We start from the raw sequence: 17,471 nt of genomic DNA, 5'->3' as shown, positions 1-17,471 counted from the left end.
GAGAACAACCACTGACAAGCTATCTTACATCAGAGAGCATACACAAACACACACACACACACACACACACACACACACACACACAAACACACACATACACACATACACACAAACGCATGCATCAGGCCTGCATCCAGGGTGACAAAATGACTGGAGACGTGTCTTATTTAAAGTAACACTTGACTAGACAGGCATTGCTGATCACAGCAGTGTGTATGTGTGTGTGTGTGCGTGTGTGTGTGTGTGTGTGTGTGTGTGTGTGTGTGTGTGTGTGTGTGTGTGTGTGTGTGTGTGTGTGTGTGTATGTATGTGTGTGTATGTATGCATGTACGTGTATGTGTGCATGTGCATGTGCTTGCATGTGTGCTTGCATTTGTATGTTCGTGTGTGTCTGTGTTTGTGTGCGCGCACAAACATGCTCTGGGATCAGCTGTCAAACAGAATATTAACTGTGGAGATTGTAACTAAATATTTGGCCGTGTAGACTAGATAGCTCTGGGCTAATGTCAAAGCAGGAGATCACCATTTCATCTGGTCATCATTCTGAAGGTGTAGCAACACCTGCTCATTCAGCATTTATGTTACAGGACTGAGAAGAGTATTCACAAGCATAAATAGTGTATGCTGACAGCTGACAAGCTTTCAAGTGTTTCTTGAATAACACACACGAAGACAGAAAGAAAGAAATGAAGCCGTGTCGTGATGCACTTCACCATCAGAACTCAGGAGGGCCAAGTTGAAACATTTCATTTCATCACGGCTGTTTGCCCTATTGCTCAATTCAGTGAGATAAGGAAATATGACCTCTGCTGCAACCAAAGAGCTAACACCTTTCGTTCATAAGATAATAACGGCATAGTTGGCAGTGTGTGCCAAGCATGGTCACCAACCGTAACACCCTGCTATGAAGAGTACAAACACAATATCAGACTCCTTTGAGTCACAAAACAACCATTTGAAAGAGTAGAAAGGTGAGCTCAGTCCTGGATCCTGTGGTAACAGCTACTCAATGCTCTGTGTGTTTAGCCCACATAATATGGATGCTTGGATAATATATGAATGGATGGATGGATGGATGGATGGGTGGATGGATGGATGGATGGGCGGGTGAGTTGATCGATGGATGGACCTTTGAACAGACAGACATGGACAGACAGACAGATGAATGGCTGAATGAATGGACAGACAAACAGACACGTGATGAATATGAGGAGGAGGGGGTAAAGACTTTTAAGGGGAGGAGCGCAGCCATGTAGGAGGGGTTGTCTATGTGCTTTGGCATGCTCCGTGGCAGAGGTAAATAAATCAGGACTGTGTGTGTGTGTGTGTGTGTGTGGAGACCGAGAGCACCAGAGCCAGCCCCAGTGTGTGTGCCATGCCAGCAGTCAGTGCCAAGGGCCCCACTCCACTCCAGTGCGGAGAGAAAGCCAAGCTCTAAGCTGCTTAATGAGGAAGACTAGTCCCTGCCAAGGAATTAGTACCTCAACAAAATGTTGCTTTCCCTCTCTCTTATGTGTGTGTAATGTTAATATCCCACTACAAAACGTTTGTGTTACCCTAGTAATGATAATAATACCGCCACTACAAAGTAAGGCTTTGTAGTTGTCCTCTGGATGTCTGCATTGACTATATGAAACACTGGTCGTTTACAAGGGAGTTGAGCACTAATGAGCATAGACATAAAAACATAAGCCTTTGTTGACACTGGTTGTTTTGCCGCCACCAAGCGAAAAAGCAAACCGCTTTTATTCAAATGAATATATGTAATCCAAGGCAGTTTAAACCACTTAAACTTCCCAGAAAGCCACCTTTCCACTCGACAGTGTCAAAAGAGTTCTCCAAGAGTTTTCATTTGAAACCGTGTGAAATGCCAGATGTGCGTGCGTGCGTGCGTGCGTGCGTGCGTGTGCATTAGGTGTTCTGTGTGAAAAAGACATTCTTACAAACTGAGGAAAGCACACGCTGAAACGCTATCAAATGAATTATTTAGTTATTTATTATTATTTGAAACGTATCCAATCCCTTGTAGATCTCCTGTAAGTATTTGCCCTTGCAAAATGTTCTAATTTTGCTACCTTTTTTCCCACTGATCTAGACAGCCTCCTGATCTAGACAGCCTCCTGATCGAGACAGCCTCCTGATCTAGACAGCCTCCTGATCGAGACAGCCTCCTGATCTAGACAGCCTCCTGATCTAGACAGCCTCCTGATCGAGACAGCCTCCTGATCTAGACAGCCTCCTGATCTAGACAGCCTCCTGATCGAGACAGCCACCTGATCTAGACAGCCTCCTGATCTAGACAGCCTCCTGATCTAGACAGCCTCCTGATCTAGACAGCCTCCTGATCTAGACAGCCTCCTGATCGAGACAGCCACCTGATCTAGACAGCCTCCTGATCGAGACAGCCTCCTGATCTAGACAGCCTCCTGATCGAGACAGCCTCCTGATCGAGACAGCCTCCTGATCTAGACAGCCTCCTGATCGAGACAGCCACCTGATCTAGACAGCCTCCTGTGTCAATGAAAAACAGAGAAGACGTGTGTGAAAACGTATTAGCCCCCTTTGTTGTGGCTCTTCTAAAATTACCTTGAATTGAGTCTATTGAGTGCAATGATAATTGATATAAGTCTATTGAGTGCAATGATAATTGATATAAAGCTTTGATAAAAAATGTTTTTTAATGGAAAACCTTGTCTCTGCAGTGTCCCTCATTTGAATAGGAATCAATTGCACACTCTGTTGATCAGGTTGTCATTACAAACCGAACAAATGGAGGGGGAACAGAACTGCTCAGGTATGCTACCCTGAGGCCCGGGGAGACTTCAAAAATGGCTGAGAGGGAAAAGCACAGTTGATGGGACGTCATCATTCCTGTCACTCCACACAATTGGACTATATAACCTAATGAAAATATATATATTTTTCACACTCATAGCTGTATTTGCAACAATGAAGTCAAGTGATACAGCAAAAAAATATGTAATAATGTGCTTCTCTGGTTTTACTACAAAGTATTACGTTTCGTGCAAATTCAGCACACGCATCGCCGTTTCCACAACATGCCCTGTGTGAAAATCAAATCAAATCCAAATCAAACTGACACACAGTATACAGATTTAGAAAAAAAAATATAGAAATAGAATAATAACAATACAATACATAATATGCTATCAAGTAATAACAACAATAAGTCAAACAAAGAGTGTAGCAAGATAAATAGAATATATAGCAGCAAAGTGGGTGTGTATCTGTGTGTGTGTGCGTGTGTGCGTGCGTGCGTGTGTGCGTGTGTGTGCTGTGCAGAGGTGGTTGCAAATTGTCTCAAGTGCAGGTGAGCAGTAGGTATCGCTGCCGGGCAGCTGGGGGTTCCAGTTCAAACGTGTTATTAGTGGAATGGTGGTACTGTAGCTGCATCATGTTATGGGTCTGCTCGTCACTGGCAGGGACTGAGGAGTTTGTCAGGAGCGGAAATTTGCTGAGTTGGCAGTGACAGCCTAATCAACACAGTGTGTAATTGATTCATATTCAAATCAGGGACCCTATAAACACAAAGATATTCATTCCAGAATCACAGTATAGTGACTGATGACAGTAATTAGTATCCTTGCACTCAGATTGACTTATCGTAACTTATTGAGCAACTTGGTGGAGACATTTTAGCATTTGCGCTAAAGCAAATGCTAATAGCATTTTGTTATGAATACTCCATGGCACTGTACAGTAGGTCCTGTGTCTGGACAGGGCCTTCCTCTCATGTGAGCACACACTAGTAAGACCTCTCTTTTAAAACCTTGCGAAAAACTCACCTGTTCAGGCAGGCTTTCAATGTATAGTGCTGTGTTATGTTATTTGTGTTCTGTGACATTGATATTTTTATAGGATCTATTTTCTATTTGTTCATATTCTTGACATGTGAAGCGCTTTGAGTCCATGAAAAAGCGCAATACAAATATAATGTATTATTATTAATAATTGTATTATTATAAATAATAATAATACATTACATTTGAGATGTCCTTTGCGTGTGTTGCCAGTAGACTGCATGACTCGACTAAATGGCTTCTGTAGTCTAATCTGGTTAAAGTCTGATGCTCATCTACAGTTCATGGAGGGCATAGACTGTGTGTGTGCGTGCGTGCGTGCGTGCGTGCGTGTGTGTGTGTGCATGTGCAACAACTTCCTCCATCATGACCTTCATAGTCAAGAGTGTGCACCTTTTCTCGATGTATTACACATTGGTTCCATTGTGCTCGGCAAACTCAATCAAGCACAGATAAGAGGTACTTCAAATTATTTCAAATATTATTTGAACCCAGGGCTCAGTCAGGTCTACTGAGGGTTCTGGAGGGTCGTCCATGGCAGCCTCATCAGCAGGCCCATCCAGTAGCTGGTCCCTCATGGCACAGGCCCGCTCGCTTGACAGACACACGCCGTTTGATGGTGTTTGAATACCAAATTGTCCGTGCAGCGCAGCATTCAGACGGAAAATTGGATCTGTATATTTGCATAATTTCTATTGCCCCGACAGGAGTTTGTTTCTATGTGGGTAAAAAATAAATACAAATGTTGTGCCACAAACATGGGGTGGGGGGGGGGGGGGGGCAGTGTTACCATCTGTTGTAGAGAGAGTTATCATGGAGAGGAACAGAGGGAATGTGTGTGTGTGTGTGTGTGTGTGTGTGTGTGTGTGTGTGTGTGTGTGTGTGTGTGTGTGTGTGTGTGTGTGCGTGTATGTGTATGTGTATTTTCTTAAGGTCATACACATGCAGCAGAACACCAGATAAGAGCGATGTCACTGTTTCAGACACCACTTAGTAGAGCAGAGCACCATTCTGGCTGCTCATCAGTTCAAACTTTCAACAGGCGCCATTAAAGTTTCATCCGGGAGACGGCTTTATGGATTGAGTTTATAATTCAGTGGATATGAAACTAGTCATCATCACAAACGCATTTACTTTGTCGCAATTACACAGCACTTAACCTTTTTTAAGAAACAACCCACCAAAATGGAGCAGAAGGAAGGTAAAAGAAACCGCTTGAATAATTCAAATCATGTGCGTTTTCTGGTGAGGGTTTTCCAGCCGTCTCATCACTGAAGGCTGGGACGTTTCGAAGAGCACCGGCCAACGACTCCCTGATGATATAATTCCGTGCAGATCTGAAACCAACCTGCCAAATATGAATACATAACAGGCCGCCGTGTGGCCCCTGGCTCACAGGCAAAACAGACAACTTGTAATTCTACTTCCCAATTCTCTACCTTTTTCTGAAAGTGTGCACTTATGCACTGCACTCCCCCCCGCTTGGATTTAAAAATCATGGGGTGGGTGTAAGCCTGGGCTTTTAAAGAGAGCCTCTTACACCGTTCCATTTCTTTGAAATTCATGCAGGGGAAGTGCTCAAGTGCACACTTCATGGTAAGGGTAGAGCAAGTGAATGAGCTGTGCTACATCATTTTATGAATCTGAATTATGAATATCTTCATAGGAGAAGTTCAGACGGTTCACCTATTATGAGCCTGCCAACATCGCTGATAACATCTTGCAACATGAAAGCATTGTCCTGAGAGAGGTTATTTTAAAAGATGTGAATGCTGCCATCTAGTGGAGGGTTTCCCGTTGCATTTTCACCCACAATGACACAGTGGACAATGAGATCACAGATACAGGCTACACTCTAGCATACTCGGACCCTGCCCATGTCCAATTTCACCACCCTTCACCTGAAGTATGCACTTGTCCGCTTTCCCATATATATTTTAAAGCATAGGACTGATCTAAGCATTGGGCGTTAATATCAATCCAATTCCCATTTAAATCCATGTGGAAAGTGCACAAGTGCATACTTCAGGTGAAGGGTGGAGAAATGGGACGCAACACCTTCCCAGTGACCACCCATGTCCCCTACAACAAAACTAGGTTTGAGCAACATGGCAGACTGCACATATTTCAATTTTGCCTATCAGAGAGCAAGGTGGAGCTACAACCATTGTGCTTATGGCCTATCCAGTCCTTTCAGATCTAAGTGTGTAAAGGCAGAGACAATAGTAGATGTTTCTGGAAAATGCCAGAGCCTGTTGAGCAATGGAGTCTATAGAAAATTACTGAACCAGTCCTCTTATATTGCATTGTGTCATCATATACTGTTGTTTAAAGAGGTCTTTCGACCTGATTGGAACTTAATATTAATTAATATTAATATTAATATAAATAATATTAAAAATAATATATATCAAGGCATGGCCTGCGATTGGTCTAGAGGTTAGTGCCCCCGGCCCAAACACACGTCTGTGTCAGCATGGAAATTAATACCAATCTCATCTCTATTTCTCCTCTCCTTCCAGTCATGTCTCTGATCTGTTCAATAAAAATAAAGAAATAAGTGTGAATCCCCCTGTCCCCCACCACCTCCCAAAAAACACATCAGTCTGCAGTGATGAGTGAAAGCCTTCCAATTTGAAGACCTGTTGGGAGCGGTGACCCAGTTACAGTGACACTGTGGTACACAAACCCCCTCAGAAACGGGGACATCTCTCTTACTCTCTCCCCCCCCCCCGCCCCCCCCCCTTTCTCTCTCTCTTTCCACACCAGACACTGTCTACCGCAGCTGTAATTACATATGTCCAGATCACACTACACATAATAATACCAAGGCTAGTTAAAATTTAACTGGGATCTCAGAAAGGTATGAATACACCTATATACAGTATTGGAACAATAACGGCAGTTGTGTCAACAAAAACCTCATGTTGTTACTGTACATAAACAACACAAATCCTATTCAAAAAATGCAGTGCATGTGTGTGTTGTCTTCCACATTCACATCCACATTCCACCAATTGATTGCATGGGTAAAAAAGTGTGCTTTTAAACACATCCTGAATGTCAGCGCTTGCTGGACCACAGAACAACCTCACTGTGGTTTTCCTCTCTAATGAACCGGGGACCGTGCACTTGTCGAGATCAGGGTCGATCCACTAACACCATTCTATCAGACTATTTACGTTCAGCTCACTCACTGCCCCTGTATTCCCCCCCACTGCCCTCCCCACTGCCCTCCCCACTGCCCTCCCCACTGCCCCCCCCCCCCCCCCCCCCCTCCCCCCTACTGCCACTCACAGACTGTCTACTGTGACCGGTGTGCTCAGTGCATTACGCGGCAGCTGTGTGGTAGCATGAAAAGCTTTTCTCGCATGAGCTCCCTGCAGCAGCCCGCAGCTCTCTCCACTCTAATTGCTGTTTATGGACTTGGGTGTGTGGGACACCAGCGGGCTGATGCTGCCGGAGCTGCTGCTTCTGCCTCTGTGTGGAGCAGAGCAGAGGAGTGTTGGAGCGGGACGGGACGGGACTGGACCACGTGAGGCCTGACCCCCCCCCCACTCCCGGCCTGACCCGGCCCCACCCCCCCCTCTCCCGGCCTGATCCCCCCTCTCCCCTAAGGATTGCATGGGCAGCAGCTGTCAGTTGGGACAGACAGGCCACCACAAGCATGCACGCATGCACACACACGTACGCATGCACGAACACACACATGCACAGACACACACACACACACACACACACACACACACGTGCGTGCAAACACCGTCAGACATCCCCCTCTCCTCTCCTCGCCTGTGTCAGGGATGCCGTGTCATGTACTGAATATATGGAGGAGATCAAACATCTGTTCAGCTCCATCTTGTAAATCAGGCAGTGTAAAGCAGGAGACACCGTAGTCAACTATTCACCTACATGATACACTTCAACAGCAGCTGTCATCACCTTTGTCATGCTGACATCTCACGACTGCATAAAACCTGCATTATTCATCCAGCGTCAGTTGCTGAACCGTTTCAACAACTTAAATGCCAGATGGACAAATACAAGCTGTTTACAGAGGCTTATGGAGATAGAGTCTATGAGTTGAGTTTACCTTGTCTGAGGACGTCTTCAGTAAAGGTAAAGGCTACACCATCTCAAAGCTAGTTTGGAAAAGCTGTTTGTATTCCCTGACAATAGAAAATGTATTTCGCACTGGTCTGTAGACAGGGGACATCATCAAGTTCAATTGAAGATTCCCATAGTGAGGCACTAGTCAGGAGGAAGGCAGCAACCTGGGCCCAGTCTAGATTCACATACATTTTAGTCATTTATCACACTCTTTATCCAGAGTCAACCAACAGTAAGTAGACAACCGCGTGTCACATGTCATCGCAAGTAAAACATCCTTCGAAAAACAGGTGCTAGTAGCAAGCAGAGTAAAAGACAAATGAACTGAGGTAGAATCTAAGTTCCGTGAAATCAGGGAAACGGCTGTGTATGCTACTCACAGTCAAAAGAAAGCAAAAAAGCAAATGTCATGGGTAGGTCAACACAGGGAGTTTGGCTCCCAGTCAAAACAATATGAACATCCTCAAGCATCTGTGGTCAGATTGTTGGGCTCAAAAGCAGAGGTAGACACAGCTGTCGCCAACGACATACCATCAAAGACACCCCCAAATCACTGCAAACTGACAGATGTGTCACTCCAGTCAGAAATGTGTACTGAATTCCACATCCAGCCCTAATCCCTACAGCCAACCCCTTACCCCTACAGTATGCACTTGAGGGAATGTGAGATGATTGGATAGGTCTAAAAAAGATGACGAACATTCCAACAAGCCAATCAGAAGTTATCAGAAGTGGATCCACTGCCACCTGGCTTTGCTCATACCAATCCAATCCTCTCAGATCTACAGGTGTGGCTAGGGGGCAGGGGGCAAGAGGCAGAATTGGGGTCGGTCGTGGTTGTACACAGAAAGGTTAAGCAATTCAGTTTTCGGCCGAATAACTAATAGCTCAGAGCAGGGTTTGTTGAAGCGTGCGAGCGGTGAAAACCAGAGCAACACTGAAAGGAACAGCCATGCAGCTGTGGCTATGAGTCAAATACAACCTCAGCACACATCACCGTCACCTCACCTGTGTTTACGCCTCAAGAGTCAAGGTTTGGTCACTCGTTCTGCAGAGTGAGTTAACTGTGGGAGTGGATGCGTTCCCTTCCCCAGGGCAGGCTAGTCCAGCAGTGTTTCTCAACCTTGTTTGTCCTAGGGACTGACAAGCTTTGGTATTTTTGTACCACAGACCGGCAAGCATTGTTTTTTTGCAATATGCGGCAATATGGCCCTTCCTCCTTGGAGGATTACTTACAATACATCAAACCTAACACTCAATACTGACTGAATCTGTGTAAGGTCAGAAACAGGTCACACTTTATTTGGAGAGTCCCCTATAGATGATCTTCAGTTGCTCAAACTATTAACGAACTATTAACTGCAACTCTGTAAAACTGCAACAGCTTGCTAGGGTTACGGTTACGGTTACGGTTAGGTTTAGGGTTAGAGTTACGGTTAGGGTAAGGATTAATACGGCTAGGGGTAGGACTAGGGTTAGGTTATGGTTAAGTTTAGGGTTAAGATAAGGTTTAAGGTTGTGGTTAGGGTTACGGGATAGTTAGTTGATCAACATTTACAAACCATCTAACCTATTTGGGACTATCCAAATAAAGTGTTACCCAGAAACATCCCAGGGACCAGAGCTGGGGAAACCAGTGTATCCCTTCTCTCTAAGCCTATTGTCCAGGCGGGGTGCAAAGGCTCCTAGAGGAACATCAAGGACCCTCTTGATGCATCCTCTTGCACCCATTTTGTCAATGGAAACCAATAAAAGCAAAAACGTTCCGGCCGGGGAGAAAGAGGCCTAAGGAGGAAGGGAGGAGACTGCCCTGCCGAGACAATCAATGGTCGGGGAAAAACACTGATTCATAGAGCACTAATAGATATGTCATTGGACACCTACCTGTACTGATGCTAGTGCTGGTCAGGGTCGATGTCAGGGGTCCACTGACCGGGGCTGGGGTGGGAGGAGGAGGGGGGACTTCGCCATTGTTGAGCTGTTTGACCCTGCGGAGATGGGACCTGCCGTTGTAGTGGACCTGGGCCTGGGCGGCTGAGTTGAGCTGGATGTTGCACACTTCACACAGAGAGTAGAACAGCTTCTTCGTCTGCTGCTGGTCCGGCTGCTGGTGGTGATGGAGATGATGATGATGATGAAGATCCACATGTCCGTTGTTGCTGTTGTTGTTGTGAATAGGCTCCATCAGCTCCAGACAGGGGATGCCGTAAGGGAACGCCGCAGCCATCCGGCCGTTCTCCAAGAAATGAGTGGGACTCAATGGGGTCTTCATACCTACAAATGACAACAAGAAGTTAGAAGGGAATGAGGAAGAGATTAGGAAGGTGGGGGGAGGCGAGGAGGGAAAGAGGAGTGAAGAGGGTACGGGGAGTGAGGATGCCAGGGTGCTGACTGCCCTCCTGTGCCCATCTGTTCTGTCCAACACCCATGGCTGTTACGCAACCCAAAGACGCAGCAGAGACATAGGGAGGGGTCCAGGTGGATTCTACAGAGACAAACACCTAACACTCACACACATGTACACACAAACGCACACGCACACGCACACACACAGCTACCCAAACAGCTACCCACAACTTACACCTACTCGAAGACACACACAGCAACCACACAGCTTAAATCTACCCGCTGTATCAGCAGTTGAAGCAAACATTTCAACCGAGTGAATTCTATTCCTGTATAACGCTCAAATTGTCAGGGTGATTAATTAGTTGCAACTCTGGACATTGCGCTGCAACAGAAAGAAAGAAACGCTGACATAGGCTGCAAGCGAAGATGAAAAATATCTGCTCTATTGAACTGGGAATTATATCCATATCCTTCCAGAGAAAAACATATTTTCCATTCACATTAACACTGCTTTCGCAGTAAATCTTGCAAATGCTAAACTTATATCTGGTATCTGTCCACGCAAGCAGGGGTAACTGTGTCTATGGAAGTATATGTCTATGGCTGAAAAGGAACCGGCCTTTAGATTGACCAGAATGAGCTGTCCTGTGTGTGTGTGTGTGTGTGTGTGTGTGTGTGTGTGTGTGTGTGTGTGTGTGTGTGTGTGTGTGTGTGTGTGTGTGTGTGTGTGTGTGTGTAGATTTGAACCATGGTTCATTAAGGGTCATAGAGCCAGGGTACATTGTGGGTGTGTATACTCTAGTGTATGTGTGGCCATGTGTCCCTCTTTCTCCCTCTCTCTCTGGCCAGTAATCCTCCTGACACAGACATTGTAATCTGAGTGGGCAGCTGCAGCCTCTAATCCCACCAGATAAACTTCCACTAACTTCCTGCGGCTCTGCAGCACACATTCAGTTTGCTTGCCGTCCCTCAGTGATCCTATACAAACTACAGAAGAGCTATCATGTCAGCACAGAGGACAGCCCCAGTAGCCATCATTATTCAGAGGTTTATGCTGTATATGACTATCCTCGACTTTGCTATAATTCCCAAGGTGCTGGCTTGCCCCAGTTAGGATGAAGTAAGGAGGACACTGTGAGAAGGGACGCAGTGTTCAGCTGACCTGTACTCGCTGACTCTGTTGCAGGGGTATTTTGTGTGTGCCGTTTCATCTTGTGTACTAACTGACTCTGCAGCAAGAAATCTGCTGTGCCCTTCATCTTGTGTACTTCCTGACTCTGTTGCGGGGGTATTTTGTGTGCTCCCCTTATTGAGTACATACTGACTCTGTGATAGGGTCTCTCGTGCGCCCCCCTTCTTGTGTACTAACTGTAGCAGGATTTGTAGTGTGACCTCCGTCTAGTACAATAACAAACTCTGTGGAGGATATCTTGTGGACCCTTCATCTTGTGTAATTGCTGACTCTGTTGCAGGATGTATATAGTGTACCCTCCATCTTGTGTACTAGGGTAACTGACCCTTGTATCTTGTGTACTAGGGTAACTGACCCTTGTATCTTGTGTACTAGGGTAACTGACCCTTGTATCTTGTGTACTAGGGTAACTGACCCTTGTATCTTGTGTGCACTCCTCCTAGTGTACGAAGGGACTCTGTAACAGGACATCTTGTGCCTCCTCTTCCTCCCAGAAGATAACAGGGTGAGATGACCAGTGCTCTTTGCTCCTCCTGTAGCTGCAGGGACACATCAGACCGTGTCTCCCTACACAGTCATCTCATCAGACAGGGGGCCAGAGGGCCAGTGTGGCCAGTGGCATCAGACCGTGTCTCCCTACACAGTCATCTCATCAGACAGGGGGCCAGAGGGCCAGTGTGGCCAGTGGCATCAGACCGTGTCTCCCTACACAGTCATCTCATCAGACAGGGGGCCAGAGGGCCAGAGGGCCAGAGGGCCAGGGGGCCAGGGGGCCAGAGGGCCAGGGGGCCAGAGGGCCAGAGGGCCAGAGGGCCAGAGGGCCAGGGGGCCAGAGGGCCAGTGGCATCCACTACGACCACCACATACTATTACTAGCTGACACCTCCGGCCAATGTCAACACACACACACGCACACACGCACGCACACACACACATACACACACACCCTGTTACTGACATCAGAAACAGCAACAACGGCATGTGCCTACCTGTGCTTATCTTCTGAAGGAGTGTTTTGCTAACGGTATTTTATTGACGGCAACATAACAGAATCTCTCTTGTTTCTCTTCAGGTGCAGAAAAGCCATAGAGCTTACATTGAAGTTCAGCTTAAATTGTGCACAAAGGCTTCTTATTGAGACCCTGGTTGTTTTGAGTAATTTGTCAACATTTGCAGCAATACGACAGAGGTTTGCCTAAGTTTGGGCGGATAAATTGCAATGTTTGATCCATTCAACACACTCCAAGGCTGTGAAACAGCAAATAGTAGATTTACCAAGCGTATCTGAGGTGGAGTTAGCAATACTATCCTCAGAGGCTGAGTGCTCATTCTGTCTCCACTCCTCATTGAAGGTCATATACGGTAGTGTACAGCAGAGGCCCTGATGTGTTCTGTTCACACGCACACGCACCACGCACACACACACACACACACACACACACACACACACAGACACACACACACACGCACACACACAGAAGCCAGGCAGTGATCATGTATCCTCTGAGAGGCTCTAACCCTAACCCTAACCCTAACCCTCTACAGCACACGCACACACACACACACACACACACACACACACACACACAGACACACACACACACACACACACAGAAGCCAGGCAGTGATCATGTATCCCCTGAGAGGCCCTAACCCTAACCCTAACCCTAACCCTCTACAGCACACGCACACACACACAAAAGCCAGGCAGTGATCATGTATCCCCTGAGAGGCCCTAACCCTAACCCTCTACAGTATGTGAGGCTTTATGCAGACAGGAGCAGACAGTGAGTGATCCTGGAAGAGACTACCCTGGAGCTAGGACTGGGACAAGCACCAAACACAACCACTACTACGCGTACCCGATCTGTTCGGCTGGAATATAAGCCGCTTTGACATACTACACTAATAATGTGAGAGTGAATTCTCTCACAGGAGGGGAATTACTACACAGGCTAAAAACACACACACAATTGACATGTACTGCAAAGCCAGAATAGGTCAGGTCTGCAGTATTTTGCTGGAAAGCAGCTTCCCTTAGCTAGTTTTTCAATGTAAACTAAGTAACTCATGAATCCTGAGTAAAACATTGCCCCTGGTAGTCAGTGAAATAAACTGCTTTGGCTTTCAAATAATTCACCTCCGATTTCACATACATACCAGTACCTTGTGCAGGTGATTAGCATGCCAACCCTGTAGCCTAGTGAAGCTCAGTTCACTCCACTGGCCTTGCTCAGGAATTTGTCTTGCACCGTATGATCTCAAATCTCTAGTTAAAAGATACCTAGTTAAAAGTCAACATTTACAAACCACACTGGGATAAAAGTCTGTCTGTGTGTCTGTATCTCTGTGTGTCTGTGTGTCTGTGTGTCTGTGTGTTTGTCTGTGTGTTCGTCTGTGTGTGTGGCATACGACAGTCTACACCTTCTCATTCACACATCCTCCTGTCAGCTTGGGAGATCCATTTATTAAGCCGATCACAGATGCCTTGGATAGTTGCTAGGTAGCCTAGCTTGCACCTTGCCAAAGGTACAAAGATGATGCTCTATTAATAGCGAGCCACGCTCCAGCTGTGTTTTGCATGGGTGTTTTCACACCTGACATTCTAACAGTGTCAACAGAACACGGGCTATGCAAAGTCAAAGTCCATGTTCAGTGATATTCAAAAACCCATTGAAAAATACATAACATCAGAATTCAAGATCAATTTGGAGGACTGTGGATCTATATTTATTTATCACCACAGATCAAAGGGACACTGTGCAGATATGAATATCACTGCACCGTAACAGGAACACATGTAGCGGAGGTGATATGGTAACACATTCTTGTGATGAGGTACTGTAGCCCTGCCTGAGACGTATAGACTCAACAGTCACCCTCTGACCTTGAGGATGTCCCCTTGGCCTAATGGTAGATGCTTGTGTCTTCCGTGTGGGAGACCCGGATCTGAACATTTACATCGTAAAACACAGGCGTTTAATAACACCATAACACCTACTGAGCAAGAGTCCAGTAAAAAACCTTGAAGTACTGAAGTGAACTGGTGGGATACCGGTACCACAGTGTGGTGTAGTAGTATCCCGCCACAAAGATACCGGTACCACAGTGTGGTGTAGTAGTATCCCACCACAAAGATACCGGTACCACAGTGTGGTGTAGTAGTATCCCACCACAAAGGTATCGATTCCTCCAAATGATGCCTGACTGTCAACCTCCCCGAAATCCCCCCACGAGAGGCCTCCACTATGCCCTCCAGCCGGTGCCAGAGGTGGTCTTCAGTAAGAGATCTGAGCCCCTCGACACGCGGCGGGTCTTAGCAGGGCCCATCCTGCCAGCTTTAGTCTACAAAGCAGCCGCAAAGCCCCGGCGACAAGGCAGGCACCAAGACAAAGAGAGGATTTCCAACTCAATCACAAGTCTATCCCTCATGTACTCTCTCACGGCTGCTTGCCTATACAACCGACAGTTGCACGCTGCGATGATGCGGTGTCAGGATGACTTTAAGCCTTTTTTTTTTTTCTTTTTTTTTTTCCGTTGCTGCCAACATATTTGTTGTTTTACATTCACACTAGTTCCCACAGAGTAAGAGTGCTACTCTTACAGCCAGTTGTTTCTGAGAATATGTGTGGAAGAACAGCCTGCAAGACTGTCTGATTTCCTAAACTACACAATCAAGTCAGTGTTTCCTCCGTGTACCTTGGCATGTGTTGAGTAAAAACAACAATATTTTAGGGTGATTTCAGTGTGGGCACTGCTACTGGGAAAGCATGACACATGCACTTAACTTAGCGTCGGCAGCACATACCAGCTCACCCACGCCCAGACGCCCACCCACAGCTGGGTGAAGGGGGTGTGTGGGCATTAGGCAAAGCCACAGTAGGGAGCTCTCCAGATGAAAATATGACATCTATATTCATACAGTGATGTGATGTGAACCTTTATCGCTGAAGGTTTCCATTGCTCAAGAGCACAACACAAGACGTCTCACAGTAACCTGATGAGGCGTGATGTCTATGTATGATTCAAATGTATGTTGCCAAATGTCACAATTATTGTAAAGCACTCGACAACGGATTCACAGACACATAGACTGCAGACAAATGGAGGGGGCAAGGGAATAAGGAATACTAGCTTGTTATAACACACAGTACCCTACTGTGTGAGCAGAGCAGACTAAGCAGACGAAGTGAGAGCTCTCATAATGAGCCTTTGAAAAGAGATGGTGTTTTCCAGCTCCACCCAGCTGCCCGTTATCCTCTGTATGTATTTGGTGTAAAAACAACCAAAAGTTACATCACTGCTTTATGACGCAGACACTCACAATTTGTGTACACCCTACTGAACTCTGAGCCCCTGCATTATTTATGATCAATCACCAATATTATGAACCATCAAATGTTACATCATTTCACCAAGGACACTTGGTGTGTTCACCAAATATACCCCAAATGATTAGTGTTAGTTTGAAATATGTAGGCGAATAGTTAGTTTACGACAGTGTGGTTTTCTGTACATTAGATCAGTTGGCATTAAATGCCGGTCTGTGTGGTCATACAGTGCATTGCTTCAGACAAGGTAATCCACTCATCTATAGATGAAACTGTCAGGCGATCTGCTGATTTCCCTCAGGGCTCGGGTTTAGCATAGGAAGGCTTTTGCCGATTCTAAGCTTGTTTGGTTTGCAATCAGAGGTTAATGCCGTTTGAACCGTGCTCAATAACCTTTGGCAAAATAACTGTGGCCCAGTGAATAAAACAGTAAATGTGTAGTCTGACATTTACATTTAAGGCATTTAGCATTTATGCGAAGCGACTTACAACAAATACATTTGTTTAAGTAAGTGAATCATCTATCCATCAGTCATCATAAGATAAAGTAATCAATGCTCAGACCAGGGGCAATAGGCAGTCACAATGCTAGAATAATAATAATATAATAATAATAATAATAAAAAAAATTTATTAACAGGAGAGAAACTTGTACAGGGGGGTAGTGGGGGTGAAGAGGTCTTTAGGAGGGGCCGTTAAGATGTAGCATGAAGAGATGGGTCTTCAATCTACAGCGGAAGATAAAAGGCTATTTTTTTTCTTTCTTTCTTTTTTTTTTTTAAAACAACTGTATCCCAGCTCTGTGTATGGATGTGCTATGCTTGGTATCATTCTTCTAATTCCAGACCACAGACATGGTTGTTATTGTTGTCACTGCCCTCCCGTGTCATCTCAGCTGTGCAGCCGCCAGTCACCTATCCAGCATTTTTGGGCAATATTGGCCCGATAACAACGCTCAGTAACGGACCGGTTACTGTGTAGTCTAGTCTCTAGTGTAGACTGATTATAATAAGGTGTAGTCTAGTCTCTAGTGTAGACTGATTATAATAAGGTGTAGTCTATCTAGTCTCTAGTGTAGACTGATTATAATAAGGTGTAGTCTAGTCTCTAGTGTAGACTGATTATAATAAGGTGTAGTCTATCTAGTCTCTAGTGTAGACTGATTATAATAAGGTGTAGTCTATCTCGTCTCTAGTGTAGACTGATTATAATAAGGTGTAGTCTATCTAGTCTCTAGTGTAGACTGATTATAATAAGGTGTAGTCTATCTAGTCTCTAGTGTAGACTGATTATAATAAGGTGTAGTCTATCTAGTCTAGTGTAGACTGATTATAATAAGGTGTAGTCTAGTCTCTAGTGTAGACTGATTATAATAAGGTGTAGTCTTGTCTCTAGTGTAGACTGATTATAATAAGGTGTAGTCTATCTAGTCTCTAGTGTAGACTGATTATAATAAGGTGTAGTCTAGTCTCTAGTGTAGACTGATTATAATAAGGTGTAGTCTCGTCTCTAGTGTAGACTGATTATAATAAGGTCTAGTCTTGTCTCTAGTGTAGACTGATTATAATAAGGTCTAGTCTAGTCTCTAGTGTAGACTGATTATAATAAGGTGTAGTCTTGTCTCTAGTGTAGACTGATTATAATAAGGTGTAGTCTAGTCTCTAGTGT

The 17,471-nt window shown here is 45.4% G+C and overlaps 1 protein-coding gene across 1 annotated transcript in view; it reads right to left on the bottom strand.

Annotated features, from left to right (window-relative positions):
• The window catches only part of znf385b (zinc finger protein 385B), an 81,736-nt gene that overhangs the window by 49,710 nt on the left and 14,555 nt on the right, over positions 1–17,471 (bottom strand). Inside the window, exon 2 of the mRNA XM_083682496.1 lies at positions 9,816–10,205. Within this exon, the coding sequence (XP_083538622.1) occupies positions 9,816–10,203 (388 nt within the window). The 5' untranslated portion in view covers positions 10,204–10,205. The remainder of the gene's footprint in view (positions 1–9,815; positions 10,206–17,471) is intronic.

The sequence above is a fragment of the Argentina silus genome (genome assembly GCF_951799395.1).
Source record: "Argentina silus genome assembly, chromosome: 12".
Lineage (NCBI taxonomy): Eukaryota > Metazoa > Chordata > Actinopteri > Argentiniformes > Argentinidae > Argentina > Argentina silus.
The sequence above is the reverse complement of the archived record's forward strand: the minus strand, read 5'-3'. Positions and strand labels throughout refer to the sequence as shown.